Raw genomic sequence first — 18,888 nt, 5'->3', positions numbered from 1 at the left:
GACTTATGGGAAGCATCATAGGGCCACGGGGTGTCTGCACGGGCACACGCCTCGCCTGCCCCAGCATGTGGAAGCTGGGCAGAGCCGAGGGGGGCAGGCTTAGGCTGGCAGCCGAGGCCCGCCCCAAGCACAGCAGTACCTCACCAAGAGACTGGCTCTCCACAGGGCTTCCCTGTGCAGGCGGCCTGCTGCCAGGCCTTCTACCAGACCAGAGTCATGAGGTTGCCAAGAAGGGGCGGACCTGAGAATAACTGCCTGCCCCAGCCACACCCACTGGCTTTGGGTCCAGTGGGATCCAGCACTGCCAAGAGCTTGGAGCTCCTCTGGGGGGTGGGGGTGAGGGTGGGGTAAGGGGTGGGTAGGGGTGGGGCTGGGGAGCAGCTGGGGCTGGCCCTGCCTCCTACAGCCTGGGCCTGCCCCCAGGATGTCCTGCAAGTAGCCTGCCACCAACTGGAAAGATCCAAGTAGCAGCTGTGAGCTGGGATCTGGACAAAATTCTAAGCCACCTGATGGCTGTGTCGGTCTTCTTCCCTTGTTGGTCCTAGTCTACAAAAAGCCAATCTCTGCCTCAGACAGAGGCAGAGATTGAATATTTATGTTTAAAATAAATATTCAGTGGAAACATTTATGACAGGGTCTTGATGGGCCATTTGTTTAGAAGAATGGCGCCCCAATGCCAGGGTTGGTCTTCGGATGGAGACATTTTTGCTAAGTAAGAGCCATGACACCTTTGCAAAATATAACCAACACATGGCTTTGGTGATAAATGCTACAGTTTCTAAACCTGGTCAGTTTCGATACTTAACTATAGGAAGGTCATGGGATCTGACCATCTAGGACCACAGCCCCCACCCCCGCACCCCCACCCCTGCCACACAGCAGCTTGTATTAACAGCTGCCTGATAAAATCTCCTGGCACCTACTACGTGCCTAGCACTGTTCAAGAGTTGGTGATACGCTAGCAGACAGCAGACGCAAGCTCACCTCTAGACCTAGGAAACCTGCTCAGCTGACACCGCTGCCTAGTGTGCCTGAGGCCCTGGATCCGATCCCCAGAAATGGATAGACTGGACGTGGTGGTGCACGCCTGTTGTCCTGGCACTTGGGAGTTGGGGACAGGGAAAGTGGCAATTCAAGGGCACCCGTGGCTACATATGGAGTAGGAGGCCAGTCAGGGTTACATGAGGCCCTATCTCAAAACAAAAATCTCACAATTCCCATCAAAACTCCACCTTTGCTCCCATGACTGTAGGACATCATGAGTAAACTTCATGTTTGAAAGCGAGAATGCTGTAGAGGGGGAAGAGCAGGGTGGGCAGCAAAGGCGTGGCCACGGCAACTGTCAACAAGCCAGGGGGCCCTAAGCAGCTACAGTGTGCTTGAAGGTAGAGATGTCTCATAAGTATTGACAGCTAAGGAGAGACACACATGCATAACACACACACACCAACACAGTTGTGTCAACCTGGAAGGGATGGGAGCTGGACGCCCCTGGAGGCCTGGGACCCTGCTCCCAGTCAGTACCTGGCTCTGCAGACTCACAAGCACCTGCATAGACAGGTGGATCTGACTGTCCTGGTGGCTCCTGTGGCTTCCAAAGTCCTGGACTCTATTCATAATTCTTCAGGATCACAAGAGCTTCATGGAAGAGGAAGGGTGCACTGCCTGCCCACCTGCTCCAGTGGAGGCGCTGCTGTTTCGCCCCAGAGGAGAGTGAAGCAAAACACTAAAGCCCAGGAAGGCAGGGGAGAGGGCAGCCAGGCTTTCGGGGAAGCAGGCGCCCTTTTCCTTAGAAAGAGAGCCAGGTGCTTCCAGAAACCATCTTGTCCTGAGAGGCCAAGTCGGCTCTGGTTCAGCACAAGGATTTCCCTCTCTCCTGGCTGGCCAGGAGCAATTTCAGGCAGTGGGTCTCTGGCCACTGGCTAACTACAGGTTGTTCTGGTGCAGCTCTGGCTGAGCAGAGAAGCCCGCACCAAGGGACAGCAGAGAGCTAGGAAGGGCTGTGGTGAGGGGAGCCCACAGCCAGGCTCTTGTGCCCAGCAGAGCATGGTCACCCAGGGTTCGGGAACCACAGGAATCAGGACAAATGGGCCCTTGTGGTGCGGGAGACTGATTGCTGTGCCAGGGACACTGCGTGCCCAGAGCTGCCACCAGCCTGCAGCCTAGGGCTGGGAAGCAGGACTGCCCTTTCAGAAGGACCTCCCGAGTTGCCCCGACTTCAGACTCCAGCTAGAGGCCAAGAGATGGCAGGGCTGGTGCCTGCTGCCCTCTTTCCCACAGAACTTTTCCAGCAAGGGAGTTCCCCAGCCTGGGGGCGGGTACTGCTTTGTCCCCACCCCACACCCCAGCTACCTGCTGACTCTCTACCAACCCCAGGACTCTGTTCCTTCATTGGTGTCTTTCCAGAAGATAAGACTCAGATGCTCATATCTGGAAACCTAACAGGAGAGCAAACTGCCGCGCCCCTTCTCCTGCTGGGGCTGCCAGGGGCTGCCTGGTCAGGCTTAGAGCACTTCCCAGCCACTGAAATGCTAAGCGAGCTGAGAATGGCTATCAACATATGAACAGATCAGAAGATGGACACTGAGGAGCTGAGGGCTAGGGCTCACCTCCCCATCCCACAGCTAGGATGTGACAAACCCCCCCCCCCCCAGCTACTTGTCCCTTCATATACACCCTGGCTCAGCTGCCTGTAGATCTGTCAGGTCTGGGGACACATACATTATTGGACCACAGTGACAAGGGCCTGGATTTGCTCAAAAGTGGGCAAGGGTGTCCAAAGGCAGGGAGATGCTCCCGGGCCACTGGCACACACAGCAGAGCACACACTGATCTGCGTCCCACACACACAAGGCAGCAAACGACGCAGTTGCTCCACCCTGGAGGCCCAGAGGCCTAGACGGCACAGCATCTTTCCCACACAACTACCCCAGAAGGACAAAGTGTGACCCGGTGGCTCACTCCTCCAGCGCCTACATCTCCCTTCTGCGCCCAGTGACTGTTCCTGGCAGGGCTGCTGGGGCAGCGAGGAAGTCAGCACTCTGGGGAGGGACTTCCCAGCCCTGGCTGCTTGCAAGGAAACACTCTTAAAAATCCCAAAGACGTCGAGGACATGAAGTTAGCCCCTTCCCACTGGACACTACCTGCCCACGTGCCCCCTCCAGCCGTCTCTCTGGCCACTCAGGGCTGCCCCAAGCCAAGGGAACCACCTTGCTTTTCAAGTCTAGTCTGGAGCATGGATGTTCAGTTCAGAGGCCTGAAATTGGCCCTGGGGAGGCAGTGGATTCCATCCTCAGACAATATACTCAACTTCTCAGGGTCTGTACACGGAATCATTGTGGATTCGACTTAGAGCCTGCAAGTGTCCCTGCCTGCTGCCTGTTCTAAGAGCACTCACTTCTGGAGACTCCTGTGGCTATCTGCCTTCAGATACTCCCTGTACCTTTGGAAGGCCAGCTTGTGTGGTGTCAGGTGTGAGCACCCTCATCTACACTGTCTCTAAGCCTGCAGGGGTGGTCACGGAGGCCTGGGGTTAAAGAGCCTGCTTAGGTCCACGCCAGGATTCCCAGCAGCCTGACTCATCCTCTCTTATGTCTTCCAGACAAGCCAAACCTGCTAGTACCTACCCCTCCTTGTGACAGGGCAGAAGAAGACGACAGCCAGGGCTGGGGATCAGCCAGGCACGGGTGGATCCCTTTGGGATGGATTTCTTTCAGAGCCCCAAGGTCACAAAACCCTTTCTTCTCCACCCTCCCAGTTTGAACTTTACAGATATATCTCACCCTCCCCCAGCCTCTGGGGACATGTCACCTGTAGGGCCAGGATGGCATCCCGGAAGAGATGGAAGAGGAGGCAGGCTACACAGGCCACCTCTCCTCAAGCAGTGCTCAAGAGCTACGGCTCAGCCCTCACCAGGAGAGCCGACTCTGGCTCCAACTCAGGTAGAGAGGAAGAGCAGGGAGGAGACTCACTCCCCTCACCCAGCCCCGAAGAACAAGAAGCCTCCTTCCTTTAATTACGCACCCAGTCTAAAGGGCAGGGCTACAAGGCCAGGGGACAATGCTGAACAGAGGGTAGGGTGCCCAAGCAGTGGTGGGTTGGGGCTGCCCGCTCCGATTTCCCCTCCTTCCTCGCTGGGATGGCCTCTGGCCCTCACTAACAAGCAAGAATAGCTCAGGTCAGAGGCCAGGCTGCAGCACAAGGCTGAGACTGAATGAACACGGCTCCCTCCTTGGTCAGGAGTCACCAACAGCTCGCTCCCTGCTGCCACACCCAGAGACAATGTCTGCAAGTCACATCCTCACATTTGCCTCACTCCAAAAGTCCACCCTGCCCCATCCTGCTCCTTCCTGCCCTCTCCTCTGTGCTGCAAGGCCAGTCCAGGCGGTCAGAGGCCACCGCTTGCTCGACTGTGCCCCTGGACAGCCTTCTTCAAGCCAGGGCTGGGCTCCACAAATGAACCCAGTACCTAAGGGAATCTATAGTTACATATTTCCTTGCAGGGAAGCCAGGAGTGGGAATTTCCTTGGAGAAAGGGAAAGGGGAAAGAGAGAGAACACAGACAGGTTCTGAAGGACAGTAGCATGCCCCTTTATCCCAGAACGGAGGAGGCAGAGGCAGCAGATCTCTATGAGTTCAAGGCCAGCCTGATCTACATGGTGATATCGTTCTCAAAAATATACAAACGAAAAACACATGGCTTAGCAATCATTTAATACTAAAACCCCAAGCCTTGTGCCCAGCTGCACAGGCCGTGTGCTGGAATCCAGTTACCTCAACCTGAAGCCCCGGAATCTGCCAGCTGAGGCAGGCTCAGGCAAGTGCAGGCCCTGGCCTCATTTCTCACATCCCATGCAAGCCCCCAGACGTGACATGACTTACAGCGTGGTATTTGTTTAAAGTGGCGAGCACACAGGAAAAGGGGCAGAGGGGCCAGAGATGGAGAAACAGGCCAATAAGAGAATGACGCTGGGGTCACTTGGCTAGTTAGTCTCAGTGCTGACTCGGGACCACAGCCTTGTATTCCAGGGGCTCCAGGGTACACACCTGGAGTGGTCTTTGCCATACCTGGAATGCTGCCTTGCCCCAGGACTGGGGAGTCCGGGGCTACAGGGTATTTGTGTATGGGGCAGGATGCTGTTAAAATATTATGCCTGTCCCTCTGCTATGGCTGGCCCCAGGTTACCTGATTCTGTACCTGATTCTGAATTTTCTGACATTCTACCACTGCCCAACTGTCACTCAGATATCCAAAAAATGGCACTAGTTGCTAGGAGACTGGCCTGATGGTAGGCAGCTGCAGCTCTGAGTGACGGGAAGAGGGAGTAGACTGGGGTTTCTCTCAGAATTGATCCAGGCGGTAAGGGCTGCTAGGTCTTGTATGGAGGTGTGGGTGGATCAACCGTAAGAGGTAACCATGCAAACTCGGAGCTAAGAGCCACACACAGGCCAAGGGAAAGCCCCTAGCCGGGAGCCTTCCTGCAGGTATTTTGGGGGACTGTGGTTGCTAAGCAACTGTACTAGGTTGCCATGGGAACTCTTCCTTCTTCTGGGACTTGTCATTTTTAAGGGGATGCCTCATTCCTTCGCATCTCTACCTCCTCAGGCTGTCTCGGCTACCAGTGAGGGGACCCGGAGACTCCCCAAGCCTACCTTGCCTACACGGAAGCCACCTATCCATACTGCTAAGACTCAGACTTTTCTTGGGGGGAGGGGGGCGAGGATTCTCTTGAGGCTCAAGACCCAACAATATAGGAAGCAAAGGTGAGGCCTTCTTCAGAGTCAGGGGGTGAAAAAACTGTTTACCTTGGTTTGCACCTCCATTCCTGCCAACCACCAACTCAGGGCCTTCCCGCCTAGGCAGGGCTCTGACCACTGGAAGCATTCTCGGCACTAGCCCTGGTGCCTGGCCCCTCCCTGGCTTGTCTAGAAGCTTGTCACCTGGGGCTTGCCATTATCCAACCAGGGGTAACCCATGCCCGGCCGACCAGTGTTTCCCACCCAGAAGTAAGGTGCCAGCCCCCAGGGAGAAGCGGACAGAGGCGGCAAGCTCTGCCTCACAGAGCTTTGGGCAAATGATGAGTTGCTAAAGTAGAGTCAAAGGCTGTCACGACTCCTACCACTCCCCTGCAGAACACCACTCCCTGGCACAGGATCCTCACCCACCAAACTTCAGAGGGCAGAGCTGACAGAGGCTGAGCTCAGGTCCCGAGGCCTCAGTCATACCTTGTCCCGTCAGACCAGCCCCTGGCCCTATATACAAGCTGAGGGGCTCTCCACTTGAGACCATGTGCACACAGCTCTCTTTTAACGGGTTTGGTCATTGGGCCATTGACCATGAGCTCCAGGCCGAGATTCATTTATACCCAGCAGCATTCATATGGGGTGCGGGCAAAGAAGGGTGACCAGGAGAAATGGCCTCCACTATAGGTAACTGCCCCACCTCACTGCTGTGGAGCGGTTCCACAATGCCCCAGCCATGCTGCATATGGACCGACATGGCATCTAAGAAGACCAGGCAGTAACCTGCCAAGGGCAGCAGGCCAAGCTGGGAAGACATGCCTCCTTTGGGACAGGCTGAGGATGAGGTCCCTGCCAGTCATGTGCTGTATAAGCATCCCACCTTTCCCTGAGGCTACTTCTGTGGCCTGTGGTAATAGGAGAGCTGTCTGGAAACTGTGGTAGGCCAGGCCCCAAGGTGTGTGTGTTGGGAGAGGGGGTGGGGGACGAGCTCAGGGCTCTTCCTCAACACCTACCAGCAACACCCTGCTGATTGCCTGCTCTGATTCTGATTTCCTTCAGTGTGTGTCACCAATGATGACTCCTGACCTGTTTACAGTTTGCTTTGTTTCCTGGCAACTAGGTGAGCCTTCGTGGAAACTCAGGACAGGGCAGTGCAGTACCGGACTTCCACACCAGAGGTCACATCGCCACCTGCTGGTACTACCATTGGTAGCCTCCAAGCCTACAGTCCTCAAATGCCCCCTAATAACCTGAAGGAACCTGGCATTCCCTATACCCTCATCACAGGCTCAGCTGTGTCCTTCCAAAAGACCTTGGGTCCTGCAGATACAGTCAGCACAAGGCTAGATTGGGATGGGTTAAGGTCAGGGCTCATCCTAACACACACACACACACACACACACACAATATCCTTATAGTAATGGAGACAACAAGACACAGACACACAGAGGCAGTCCTGTGGAGGCAGAGGTCCTGGAGTGGGGATTTAAAGCTCAGGACCACAGCCGTGCCAGAAGCTGACGAGGAGAAAAGGATTCTCTCCTAGAGTCTGAGCATTAGGACTCAGTGGTGTTGATGCTTGCGTTTTAGGCTTCTGGCCTCTAGAACCACGAGAGCAGGTTTCTGTTGCACAGGGTCATCTGGTATATGGCATCTTGCTAGGGCAGCCATGGGGACAGGCCTGTCACCTTTTTGTCACTGTCATGCCTACCTTCCTGACAGCTGCTTTCTTCAGTGTGTGTCTGCTCTTCCTGCCTTCTCTGGTGTAGCTGACCCATCAGATGCACAAGCAAACGGATGGATGGCTCGCTACCTCCGCTATGTCACCAAGTTCAGACAACCAGAAGAGTCAGAAGCTGGGGAAATGGCTCAGCAGTTACAGGGCCAGGACCTCCACAACTCTGGAAAATGCCTGATGGGTGTGGTTATCCAGACACACAAATCTAGCCTCAATGGGGTAGAGACAGGGACCTCCAGAGCAAGCTTTCCAGCAAGACCAGCCACACTAGTTGAGATCCTGCCTCCCTCAATGAATGCAGCACCTACCATATTCATGTGCCCACACATGCATCCACGCCCAGCGTGCTGGAGTTCCCAGCACTTGTAAGAGGATCTCTGTGAGTTCTGGGGTCCACACGGTGAGTTCCAGGATAGCTAGTGCTATAGAGAGACCCTGTCTCAAAACAAACAAACCAAAACTACAAAAAGCAAGCAAACAAAATACATACACACATAACATTTATGCATATACATGCACATATATGTATAACACACCTAAAAAGGGAAAAAGAAGAAAGTCAAGAGACAGCAGCAGGTATGGAGACGGGGGTCACAGTAATGAAGGGTACAGCAAGTGAGGAGGTAGAAACTTCCTGCTGCTCATTGCCACCCCAGTGCTGGGACAACCAACCTCTGTGTTTCCATATCCTTCGCCCTTCAATCTCGGAAGGTTAAAGGCCATGTGGGTCGCCCTCCTCTACCCTTTGTTTTCCTCTCAGGGCCTCCGTGGTCTCCCATGAGCACAGTGGAGGCTCACTGTGGCAACTACTTGTGTGTGTGTGTGTGTGTAAGATGACACCGGAACAACACTTGGGGACTGCTGTCAGCTATGACTAACACACAACCTTAGGAGTTGGAAGACTGTGGTAGGGATATAAACTGCAGCCTGAGCCTGGCTCTGGGCAGTGGTGCAGAGACAGTTGTGTCTTTTCTTGGTCTTGTCTCCCAGTCTACACACTGGAGGGCCGACAAGCAAAGTCAGATGGGCCACTCAGCACACACCTCCCAGCGGCCTGCATGGTAAGCCTTCTGCTCAGTCCGTACGTTAACCCATAGTGACTCCCACTGACCCCCGCCTTTCCTAACCCCATCCCCTGAAGCATGCTGGATTCGACTAGCTTCCAACAAATACTGCGGCCACAAGGTCACTACCAATATTCTGTTTAGAAAGTGTCTTGTGTCTTACTGGATTTCTCTTGTTTCTTCCTGGCCCTCTACCTTCCCTCCACAACTCTGAGGAAGCAGGTTCTGATGTTATGAGCTGTCCTACAGAAAGGCACGTCCACGTGGCAAAGAACCCACAAAGGTTAATGGTCAACACGGGTCTGGGGTCTGAGGCCCAAGGCCCTCGGACCCTGCCAATCACAGCAGACTGGGCTCCAAGGTAGCTCTTCCGGGCTGACCCAGCCTGGGTCTTGTAACACGAAATGGATGATTATCAAGGTCTGAGGGCTGTTAACTGTGAGTCAGGGGCAGACTCTCACACCCTGGAGAATAAGCACAACTTCTGTGTCTCCACTTGCATTCCTAGGCGTTCCCGAAGGGCAGGACCTACCTACAGCCATCATTTTAAGAGCCACACCCAGGAGCAAGGCGGCCACTGGTCAGAGTTCAGGCACGCAAGGCACTACGGGAAAAGACAAGAGGAAGCCAGGGCCCTTATACGCAGCTCACTCCGAGGACAGGGATGCTAGCTGGGGGAGGCCTGGAAGGGTGGAACACACAACACCCAAAGAATGACTCTTGCAACTCTGCCCCCCTTCCTCCCAGTTGCTCCATTGAGTACAAGGACACTGCTGCCCCCTAGTGGCCAGTACCAGCACTACAGCCCCCAGGCAAGAAACCCTGAAAACAAAACACAACCTTTTGTTTGCGGGTTGTCAAGGCAGCAGGTCTCCTAGGCCCCAGCTAGGCAAAGGAACAAGAGCTGTAAGTTTCAGGGGTTACCACAAAGCCCTCAGTAGCCTCATTTCGCCCCTCTTTCCTTCGATGGCTCTGGGGCTCTGGCTCATTCAGGAGTCCTCCTCTTTCAGCCTGGGCAATGACTCTGACCCCATTTCCAAATAAGAACCACACATTCTAAGGAGGGTGGTCTTGTCCTTGAACTCTGGAGTAATGGTGTAGAGTTTTGCCTCCCTCTGAGTTACCCTGGCCTTTAAGCCACTCAAACCCTAAGGCCGCTCTCTGCTCTCTGCTCAGCAAGTCCACCAAGGGGAAGGCATTTTCCTAGAATTTTTATGGGTAATGGGTCATTGACGGAAAACCAGAGCCAAAAGACATTCCACAAGCCCCTGGGATCCCCGGGGGCGGGGAGGAGTCACAAAGGCCAAGAACCTTGCAAAGGAGGAAACTGAGGTCTCCTCAGCAGCCTCCTCCACACTAAGGCCCTCCGCCCTGCCCTCCAGGTTAGTCTGAGGATGGCCCCGACAAGCAGACCCTGGGAATCTTCTCTGTCTATCAGAGCCTCCCGTACAATGGGCATCCCCAATGTTGCTAGGAGACTGGACGCCTTAACCCCAAGACAGAGCTGCCTCTTGCCTCTTCCTTCTTCCACACCACACCACACCACACCACACCACCTCCACTGTCCCACCCTCCTCGGAAACCTAGGAAGTCTGTAGGATCTATCGAGAGGGAGAAAGGGTGCGCGCTCGTGCCTCGGTGGCCTCCACTGTTCTGGACCTCAGGAGACTCTCATTCCCAAAGCAAACCCTACTCGAGGGTTGAGCTCTGACCCCAGAGGCCGGAAGCCTCCCTTTCTCCGCAGGTCTCCGCCCACCTGGCATGCCTCTTTCCAGACCTCAGTTTCTCGATTGTATTAAGATAGGTTGGAAGCGGAACAGTGTTAAGTGCACGCTCAACGTGGACGCGGCTTCGCTCGCTCTCCGGGTGGGTGCAGGCCTCGTCCACACCCACGGCTACAGGGCCCCACGCCGACTCACCTGGCAATCTACCATCATCCTCAGCCTCGGCAGCTCATCGCCAGCCCCAGGGCGCAGCCCGGGGCTCGCAGAGGCCGCTCGCCTCGGCCTGCGCGCGGCGCAGCGGGGCGTCCGGCTGCGGGGCTCATGGCGCGGCCTCCGGTCCCCGCCAGGCCCGGAGCTCCGCGGCCCTCGCCAATGCCGCTCCCATTGTCTGCGCCGCGCCTAGCCTCGCCGCGCTCCCGGCCGTTGGGGCCTCGCTGCTCGGTTCCGCCGGAGCTCCCGGAGCTCGGGACGGGTGGGCGGAGACAGCGCGGCCCCGCCCCGCCCCCGCCCAGCTCGCTCGCAGGTGCGAGGGGCGGGCCCTGGTGCACGAGCTCTGGGACGCGCTCGGCCTCCTTCCCCGCCCTGCGTAGGCGACTGGACCTGGGACGTCGGCCTGGTGTCCACGGCCCGGCGCGCGCACGTGACCCCGCCTAGCCGCGCGCACGCGCCGCGCACCGAGCGCTTCTCTGAGCTTGTCTCCCTGTCTCTCTGCCCAGCCGCCTGCGCTGTACTCCTGCCCCGGCAGAGTTTAGAATCACCATCACGGGTGCTGAGTCTAGGTGGACATGGATATCCTGGACATTCGTTACGCAGGTACCCCGACACCACCTGCAGGACTCATCTTGGTGGCAGGAGACTCTGAGACTGACAGGAAAGTCAAGTCGCTCCTCCAGTCCCTCTCTGGACCTCCATCTCTCCTTTCCCTTCTCTTACATGTCACCACAGAGAATGAGGTTGCCTCTGGCTGGTATGAGGGTTAGGAGAGAATCTAAAAGGAGGTTCTCGTACCTGGGGATGCTTCTACCAAGGAGTCCTTGATCACTCGGAATTAAGCCTCATTTTGGAAGTTGGAGAGGTGGTTCAGCTGATAAGAACGATTGCTGCTTTTCCAGAGGACCCAAGTTCAGTTCCCAGCACCCATTCTGGAGCTCCAACGCTGTCTTCTGTCTTTTATACACATAAATAAAAATAAATCTTGCTGGATGTGGTGATGCACACCTTACATTCCAGCTCTGGGGAGGCAGAGGCAGGCAGATCTCCTTGAATATGAGGCCATCCTGGTCTACATTGTAAGTTTCATGCCAGCCAGGGCTACAGAGTGATAGCCTGTCTCAAAATAGATAAAATACTTAAACAAAAGCCTCATTTATAGTGAGGCATCATGGCACTAATGCTCACAGCTAATCAGCTTTTGTGACCATCTCCAACTGTGCCTGAGAGACTCATCCTCTGTCTGGTGTTGGGCCTTCTCCAGCCAGTTTATCTCCTGTCTCAGCCTTTTGGAGGTCCTCCATTTCCCCATTTTATTTTGAAGCACACTTACAGGGGCAGTCACTAACCCACTTTCTTTTCTTTCTTTTTTCTTTTCAATTTGTTTTACTACTTCTTAAGTGTATGATACATTTCTGTAGCACTTATTGCAGTGTTCAAGGAATCAAGAAGAGGGTATCTGGTCCCTTGGAGCTGCCTTGTGGGTGCTAGGAATTGAACCTGTGTACTCTGGAAGAGCAGCCAGTGCTCTCAACCACCGAGCCATGTCTCTAGCCACTAACCCATTTTCAATGTAAGAAACATGCTTTCAGAAGTCACTGAGATCCTACCTGTCATGGGTCATGATGAGGCCCAACTATGGCTTTGAAACAAAGCCAACAGGACCCAAAGCTGTGCTGTATAGAAAGCCAGGAGCTGTGATGGGGGCCTCTGAGGAACTAGGGCTTGGAATGCTCAGTGGTACCAGGCCAGGAGTTGAGAGTTACTGCAGGCTAGGGGTCCTGAACCCTGTCTAAGAAGCCTCCTTAGGCATCTTAGAGAGGATGGTTGGAGGTGCTGGGTGGGCATTGGTACCCTGACATGGACCCCAAGCACCTGTTTCATTGTCTTTCTGTGCTTCATGGAGCTATAAGCAGTTGAGCGCCCTCAAACATGCAGTCTACTGCCCGGATGGCAGAGGGCTGGAGCAGTCAAAATAGCTGTCCAGGAAGCACACTTGCCAAAAGGTACAGCCATCATCCCATTTGATGGGGTTCTGAGAGGTGGGTGACCTGACAGGTCCTAAAACAAACTCCTAAGCTGATGTTCATTCTTCTGCCTCGCAGCTGGCCACTCACCCTGTGGAGTACTCCCTGGATGTCAGGTTCCAGGGGAGGCTCAGTTGCTATACTGGAGCTCACTGCCCACAAGGACATTGCTTGGAAGGGGGAATCAGAGCTCTTGGTGGTCATCCCATGGTACTGACATCTCCAATATACTGGGGTCTTCCTCTGCAACTAGACTTCACCAATAGCCTCTCATAGGCTCTCTTCATGGTGTCAAGCCTCAGCTCCTTTACAGGACCTCTGCAGTCATTGGCCTTCAGCTGCCACTGAGGCTACACCTTCATCAATGGCCTTTCCTGGCATTTCAGAGTGTCAAGCCTTAACTGTTCTCCATGACCACTTCATGCCTTCAAGACCAGTCTACCTGGGTGACTCTTACACAGTACCAAGTCTGGCTATCAGCATGATGCCTACCTCTGGAACACAGCTTCTTTGTGCTCTCAGAAAACACTTCCCAGAAGACTTTGCTTCAGAGATGCTGGTCTCTTCTTAACTCCAGCTTAACCAGAGTCCGTTGTCCCACTAACCCCTTCTGTTCTTGACTCTAAAGCCAGAGCCTTGTGGCTGAAGCTGCCGAGTTCTGCAGAACATGGCCCCCTTGTTCTGTTACATCTTCACCAGTGTTCTGGTTTGGATTGTGGTTCCAGGTTCCACCTCTCCTCGGGGACACTGCCAATACAGCAGCAGAGAGCAAGGCAGAGTCTGGAACAAGTGGGATCCACAGCCCACCCCTCCTGCAGGCTGGAAGGGGGAAGTGGAGTCTGGTTGATTGGGAGAAAGTGCTAGGAGGGTGGGGAGAGGAAGGGCCTCTCTGAGAATCTCAGTGTTATGGCTCTTTTAGGTGAAGGCCTTCTCTGATGGTATTTAGTGAAGCAACTCTCTGAGATGATCTTAGCTTGCTCATATTTCTTTATTGGGGTAGGGTGGGTGTGAACACTGACACTTTATTCAGATTGAACCAAGGGTTATATAGTTATGGGGGAGGTTGTGAGAATACCCAGGGAAGGAAGGACACTGGAATTTAAGGCTTAGAATGGAGAGAAGGTGTTCCAGGTGTTGGGTGCGTGACTGACTGCCTGTGACAGGGAAGGGGCTAGTTGTAGTCCTGTCAGTCTCAAGTTTTGGGATTTCTGGGGTTTGAAATTGCTCTGCCTCACCAGTTCCATGCTGGTTCCTTTTGTGGCATAATTCACAAGCACCACATTCGATAATTTCCTTCTCTGACTAAGCTTGGCTGTTTGGAACTTGTTCTATACACTGATGTGGAGAAACCTTGCAGCTAAGGTCTATGTCTGACATTACCCGAAAGCCCCAAGTTCAGTGCAAAATGGCCGACTCCCTTTACCTTCTCCTTCTCCGACCTTGTCTAAGGACCTTGAACCCCCCCCCACTCTCTTTTTGGGGAATGTCATTTTGTAGCCTTGGTTAGATTACAGGTTCAGCTCCCTTTCTTCTGATAAGAAACCTGTTGAGCAAGCACCTGAGATTCCCGAAATGCCTCCCCATGCTACTGAGGTATCTCAGTACCTTAGCCTTCATCCAATGACCTTTGCCCATCCCGGATATTCCTATCCCCTTCCCCAAAACTATATATTCCTTGATTCACCCCAAATAAAGTTGATCTGTCTCCCCAAGCTGATCCTGAAACGTTATCACAAAGGTGATTCTATTCGTATTCATAGACTGTTCGAAAGCCTGTTTATAGACTTGGCTCCCTTTATACCCGTGGGCCAGTGGCCAGCAACCCCAGGGATGGGTAGGGGAGAGGACCACAGACTGGCCTTAATCTTAGAGATCTGTATATCTTTGTTTCCTGAGTACTGGAATTAAAGGTGTGTACCACCAAAGCCTAGACCTAAACTTTTTTATAACCTGGAACTTGCTCTGTACCAGGGTGGCTTTGAACTTACAGATCTACTTGCCTCTGTCTCCTGGGATTAAAGGTGTGTACCAACTTGTCTGGACCTAAGCTTTTTTTTTAAATTCCTTTACACAATATCTTTATAAGCATGACCACTATGCCTCAAGATCTGGATCAAAAGCCTGTGTCTTACAGCCTCAAGATCTGGATCACATGTGTGCCCTCTATTTGTGGATAATACAAATTATTATTGTAAATTTCCATGAGATCACCACTCCCTTAATTCCCTTTAACATCCTTGAACACAGGATTTGGCTCCATTGCACTTCCTGGCCCCGTTTTATACTTGAACCGTACATTTTGTGTTTTTCCTTTCTAAGCTTGGTACAGTTGACCAAAACACTCTTCATAAGAGTGAACCACAGGACACAGTCTATACTAGGCTGTTTTGAGATTTCTGTCCTCAATATAATTAATCTAAAACTTTAGTATCAAACGGTGTTGGAATAATTTTCTTATACAGCGTGTAAAGGTTGTCTATATTATTCAAATGTTGATTTCTGTACTGGAAACTTGTACAAGAACAAGTTCCAACAAGAGAGCTGAGTGCTGTCTGGACTTTGGCATTGTTATTTTGTTTTGTTTTTGTTTGTTTGTTTGTTTTCGAGACAGGGTTGGTTTCTCTGTATAGCCCTGGATGTCCTGGAACTCACTCTGTAGACCTCGAACTCAGAAATCTGCCTGCCTCTGCCTCCCAAGTGCTGGGACTAAAGGCGTGTGCCACCACTGCCTTGAAGTATTGTTATTTTATATGAAGCATCACCTATCACACTGTTTCTAAATATTCCTCCCCAACACCTTCTGGTTAGTATAATAAAGAGCTGATGGCCTACATCAGGGCAGGAGAGGAAAGGCAGGGCTCCTGGGCAGAATTGGAACTCTAGGAAAGAATTAGGCATGGCAGGAGTTCACCAGACAAACACAGAAGAAGAAACAGGTGCTGGTACTAAAAGAGAGGCAACTGGGTCACGGCAGAACTTAAATTAGAATAAAGCAGTTAATTAAGCTATATGAACTAGTTGGGAAATAGCCTAAGCTAAGGCCTGAGCTATAATAAATAATTGTCTCTGTGTCATTATTGGAAGCTGCTGGGTCAAGACACTCTGCTGGTAGGCAGACTCTTCAGGCAGGGGCAAAGAAACAGCTTTGTTCTTCAGAATATCACAAGAATGATCTCTAGGCAACATACTAAAATTCTCCTCTGAAACTTCTTGAGCCAGGCCCCACAGTTCAAATCATCCTCAGTACAACTGTCCTCCATGTTCCTACTAAGATAGCCCATTAAGCCCCACTTAAAGCATTCTACATTCCTCCAAACAAAAATCATGGTCAAGTCCATAACAGCAATACCCGAGTCTCTGGTACCAGCTTCTGTCTTAGGTAGGTTTTCATTGCTGTGAAGGGACAACATGACCAAGGCTGGCTTTCAATTTCAGAGGTTCAGTCTTTTCTCATCATGGCGGGAAGCATGGCAGCAGGCAGGCAGACATGGGACTGAGGAAGCCTAGAGTTCTACATCATGATCCAAAGGCAGCAGAAGGGAGTAAGCATAGGAAGCCTCACAACCCACTTCTTCCAGCAAGGCCATGTCTCCTAATAGTGCCACTCCAAATGGTCGAGCATTCAACAGATGAACCTATGGGGGCCAAGCCTATCCAAACCACCACATCCCTCCATGTCGGCATGCCGATTAGTGGTGTTATTTTTTTAAGTCTTGTTTAGGCAAGGATATTTTTGAGATATTTCTGGGTGATGCTTCACTGTCAAACATAAAAGACTATCTTGAAGCAGACAACCACTCATATCCTGCCCTGGTCTTCTGCCTCTTCCATTCTTTCCACATTCTCTTCTGAGCCTTAGGTGTCAGGTTTATGTTTTAGATTTATCAACTGGGTCTGGGCACGCCATGGTCAGTTCTCTACATTTTCACCAGTTGTAAGTTTTTTTTTTTTTTTTTTGAGACAGGGTTTCTCTGTATAGCCTTGGCTGTCCTGGAACTCACTCTGTAGACCAGGCTGGCCTCGAACTCAGAAATCAACCTGCCTCTGCTGCAAGAAGTTTCTTCTTCTTCTTCTTTGTCTTCCTCGTCTTCTTCCTCTTCCTCCTCCACCTCTTCTCCTTTTTTTGTTTGAAATCTGATTTCTTATTATTTATTTACTTATTATATGTAAGTAAGTACACTGTAGCTGTCTTCTGACACATCAGAAGAGGACATCAGATCTTATTACAGATGGTTGTGAGCCACCATGTGATTGCTGGGAATTGAACTCAGGACCTCCCGAAGAGCAGTCAGTGCTCTTAACTGCTGAGCCATTTCTCCAGCCCAAAAAACGAAGCTTCTTTGGTGAGGAGTAAGAGTTACATTTATCTTTGGGTGTGGTTAAGTATTTAGGATTCTGTTAGAAATTTTATTGGTTTTGAAGTGACCTCACCAGCCACAAGTGGGTTACCTTTTTGTTATGGTTTTGTTTTTCAAGTCAGTGTTTCTCTGTGTAGCTTTGGCTGCTCTGGAGCTCACTCTGTAGACCAGGCTGGCCACAAACTCAGAGATCCATCTGGCTTTGCCTCCCAAGTGTTGGGTTAAAGACATGACCCACAACTGCCTCGTGTGGTTTTTCTGTTTTCGTTTTTGTTTTAAACATAACAAAACATGGTGTGCTGGATAGTTTATATCTACTTCAATTAAGAAAATGTCTCCTTGGACTGGAGAGATGGCACAGTCATTAACGGCTAGGCTCAATACGCAAAAATATAAGACAATGTCTCTATAACATGGGGGTGTAGGCAAGCCTATAGGGCATTCTTTTAATTATCGATTGATGGGGAGGAGTCGAGCCCATTGTAGATGTGTCCAGCCCTGGGGTATCGGTCCAAGTTCTATAAGAAAGCAGGCCGAGAAAGCCACGTGGAGCAAGACTCTAAGCAGCATCCTCCATGACCTCTACATCAGTTCTCCACGACCCTGTATGACTTCCTGCCCTTACTTTGGTGATGAACAGTGATGTGGAAGTATAAGTCAAATAAACCCTTTCCTCCCAACTTGCTTTTGCTCATGGTGTTTGATCACAGAAAGTAACCCTGACTAAGATTCAGGTCACAGTATTATGTTTATGAGGCAAAAACTCTGAGCCACCTCCAAGTCGCTCAGCTGTATCTTGAAGAGGGTGTTCTGTGATTTTAAAGCTTCTGAGCCCATAAAAGCTAGTCTGTCCTGAAAGAGTGGTGCCCATCACTCCACAAACCTCAAATCTGATTGTCCTATGCAGAGGCTGAGGACTCCTTGCTGGGCTTATCCCTGGACATCTTCAGAGACAGTGGGTCAGGCTCCCACTGGAGCAGCTCCCAGCCCAGCTCAGCCTCTTCTGGAAAGTAACATAGATACAAGTTGGGTTCATTCTCTCAGCTAGCGTCTGGGAACCGTGCCCTGCATAGGAGCCAGGTGAAGCCCTCAGCTGCCTGTATTAGAAGCCATATGACCGACTGGCTGGACGTGAGCACAACACCAGGCTGGGAGAGATCTTCCATCTTCACCGCTGCTGGCCAGTGCTGCCCCAGGCCTGTCTGTTGGAGGCTGTCTCCAAAGAGCAATTCTTTGAGTAGATGTACCACAGCTCTGCTTCAGGACCACTCCCAGGCCTGGAAGCCTCAGACAGGCACTCTTTTCCAAGGACAGAGGCTACAGTCTGTTCTAGCTGCTCTGTCTAGAAGTCCCAGGGGCTCTCCTGCCAGGCTGTGCCCTTGTACTGGAGACTCTGCCTGGCCACTCTTATAACTACCCCTGCTTGGCAGATGAGCTATAAAGTATAGAAAAACAGGCTCAGGGTGAGCCTTGTCAGGGATGGCGGGTTATGGGGTAACATCATGACTTCAGAGTATAGCTCCAATTTACACACTGCTTGGAAAAGATGCTGCAGCTTAGGGAAGTATACCAGGTAGCCAGGCTCTCACTCAATATTCAATTCCATTTCTGCCTGGCCTTCAAGGGCCTTTGAGGTTCTAGACCCAGGCTGTTAGACCCTCTGATCCTGGCCTATCTGACCCACTGCCCTGGAGCCCCCTGCCTACCAGTGACCTGAGAGGTGTAGTGGCCATGGATACAGATGGGACCACCTCCTGTGTACCCTGGGACTGATGGTACAATGAGGCGGTTGAGCACTGCTACCCTCTAGGTGTGGCACATCTGTCCACAGGACCCACCTTACCCAGGCTCCCAGAATTGGAATAAGTAGTCTCTAACAGCAGCCAGCTTTAACTCTATCTCCTGGAATAACCATTAACCAACCCTCTTCCCATATGGATTGTTTGAAATCCAATCTGCTTGTATTTCCCAGAACTATCTAGACTAGCAAAATAGTCCACTGTATAGGTAAAATCCCGGTCAGGA

The 18,888-nt window shown here is 52.1% G+C and overlaps 1 protein-coding gene across 1 annotated transcript in view; it reads right to left on the bottom strand.

The window, feature by feature from the left end:
• The window catches only part of Ralgds (ral guanine nucleotide dissociation stimulator), a 40,023-nt gene extending 29,321 nt beyond the window's left edge, over positions 1-10,702 (bottom strand). Inside the window, exon 1 of the mRNA XM_052181972.1 lies at positions 10,464-10,702. Within this exon, the coding sequence (XP_052037932.1) occupies positions 10,464-10,481 (18 nt within the window). The 5' untranslated portion in view covers positions 10,482-10,702. The remainder of the gene's footprint in view (positions 1-10,463) is intronic.
• Between the last annotated feature and the right edge of the window lie 8,186 nt (positions 10,703-18,888).

This window comes from Apodemus sylvaticus, chromosome 5 (genome assembly GCF_947179515.1).
Source record: "Apodemus sylvaticus chromosome 5, mApoSyl1.1, whole genome shotgun sequence".
Classification (NCBI taxonomy): Eukaryota; Metazoa; Chordata; class Mammalia; order Rodentia; family Muridae; genus Apodemus; species Apodemus sylvaticus.
Note: the sequence above shows the minus strand (reverse complement) of the source record. Positions and strands in the feature narration are given on the sequence as shown.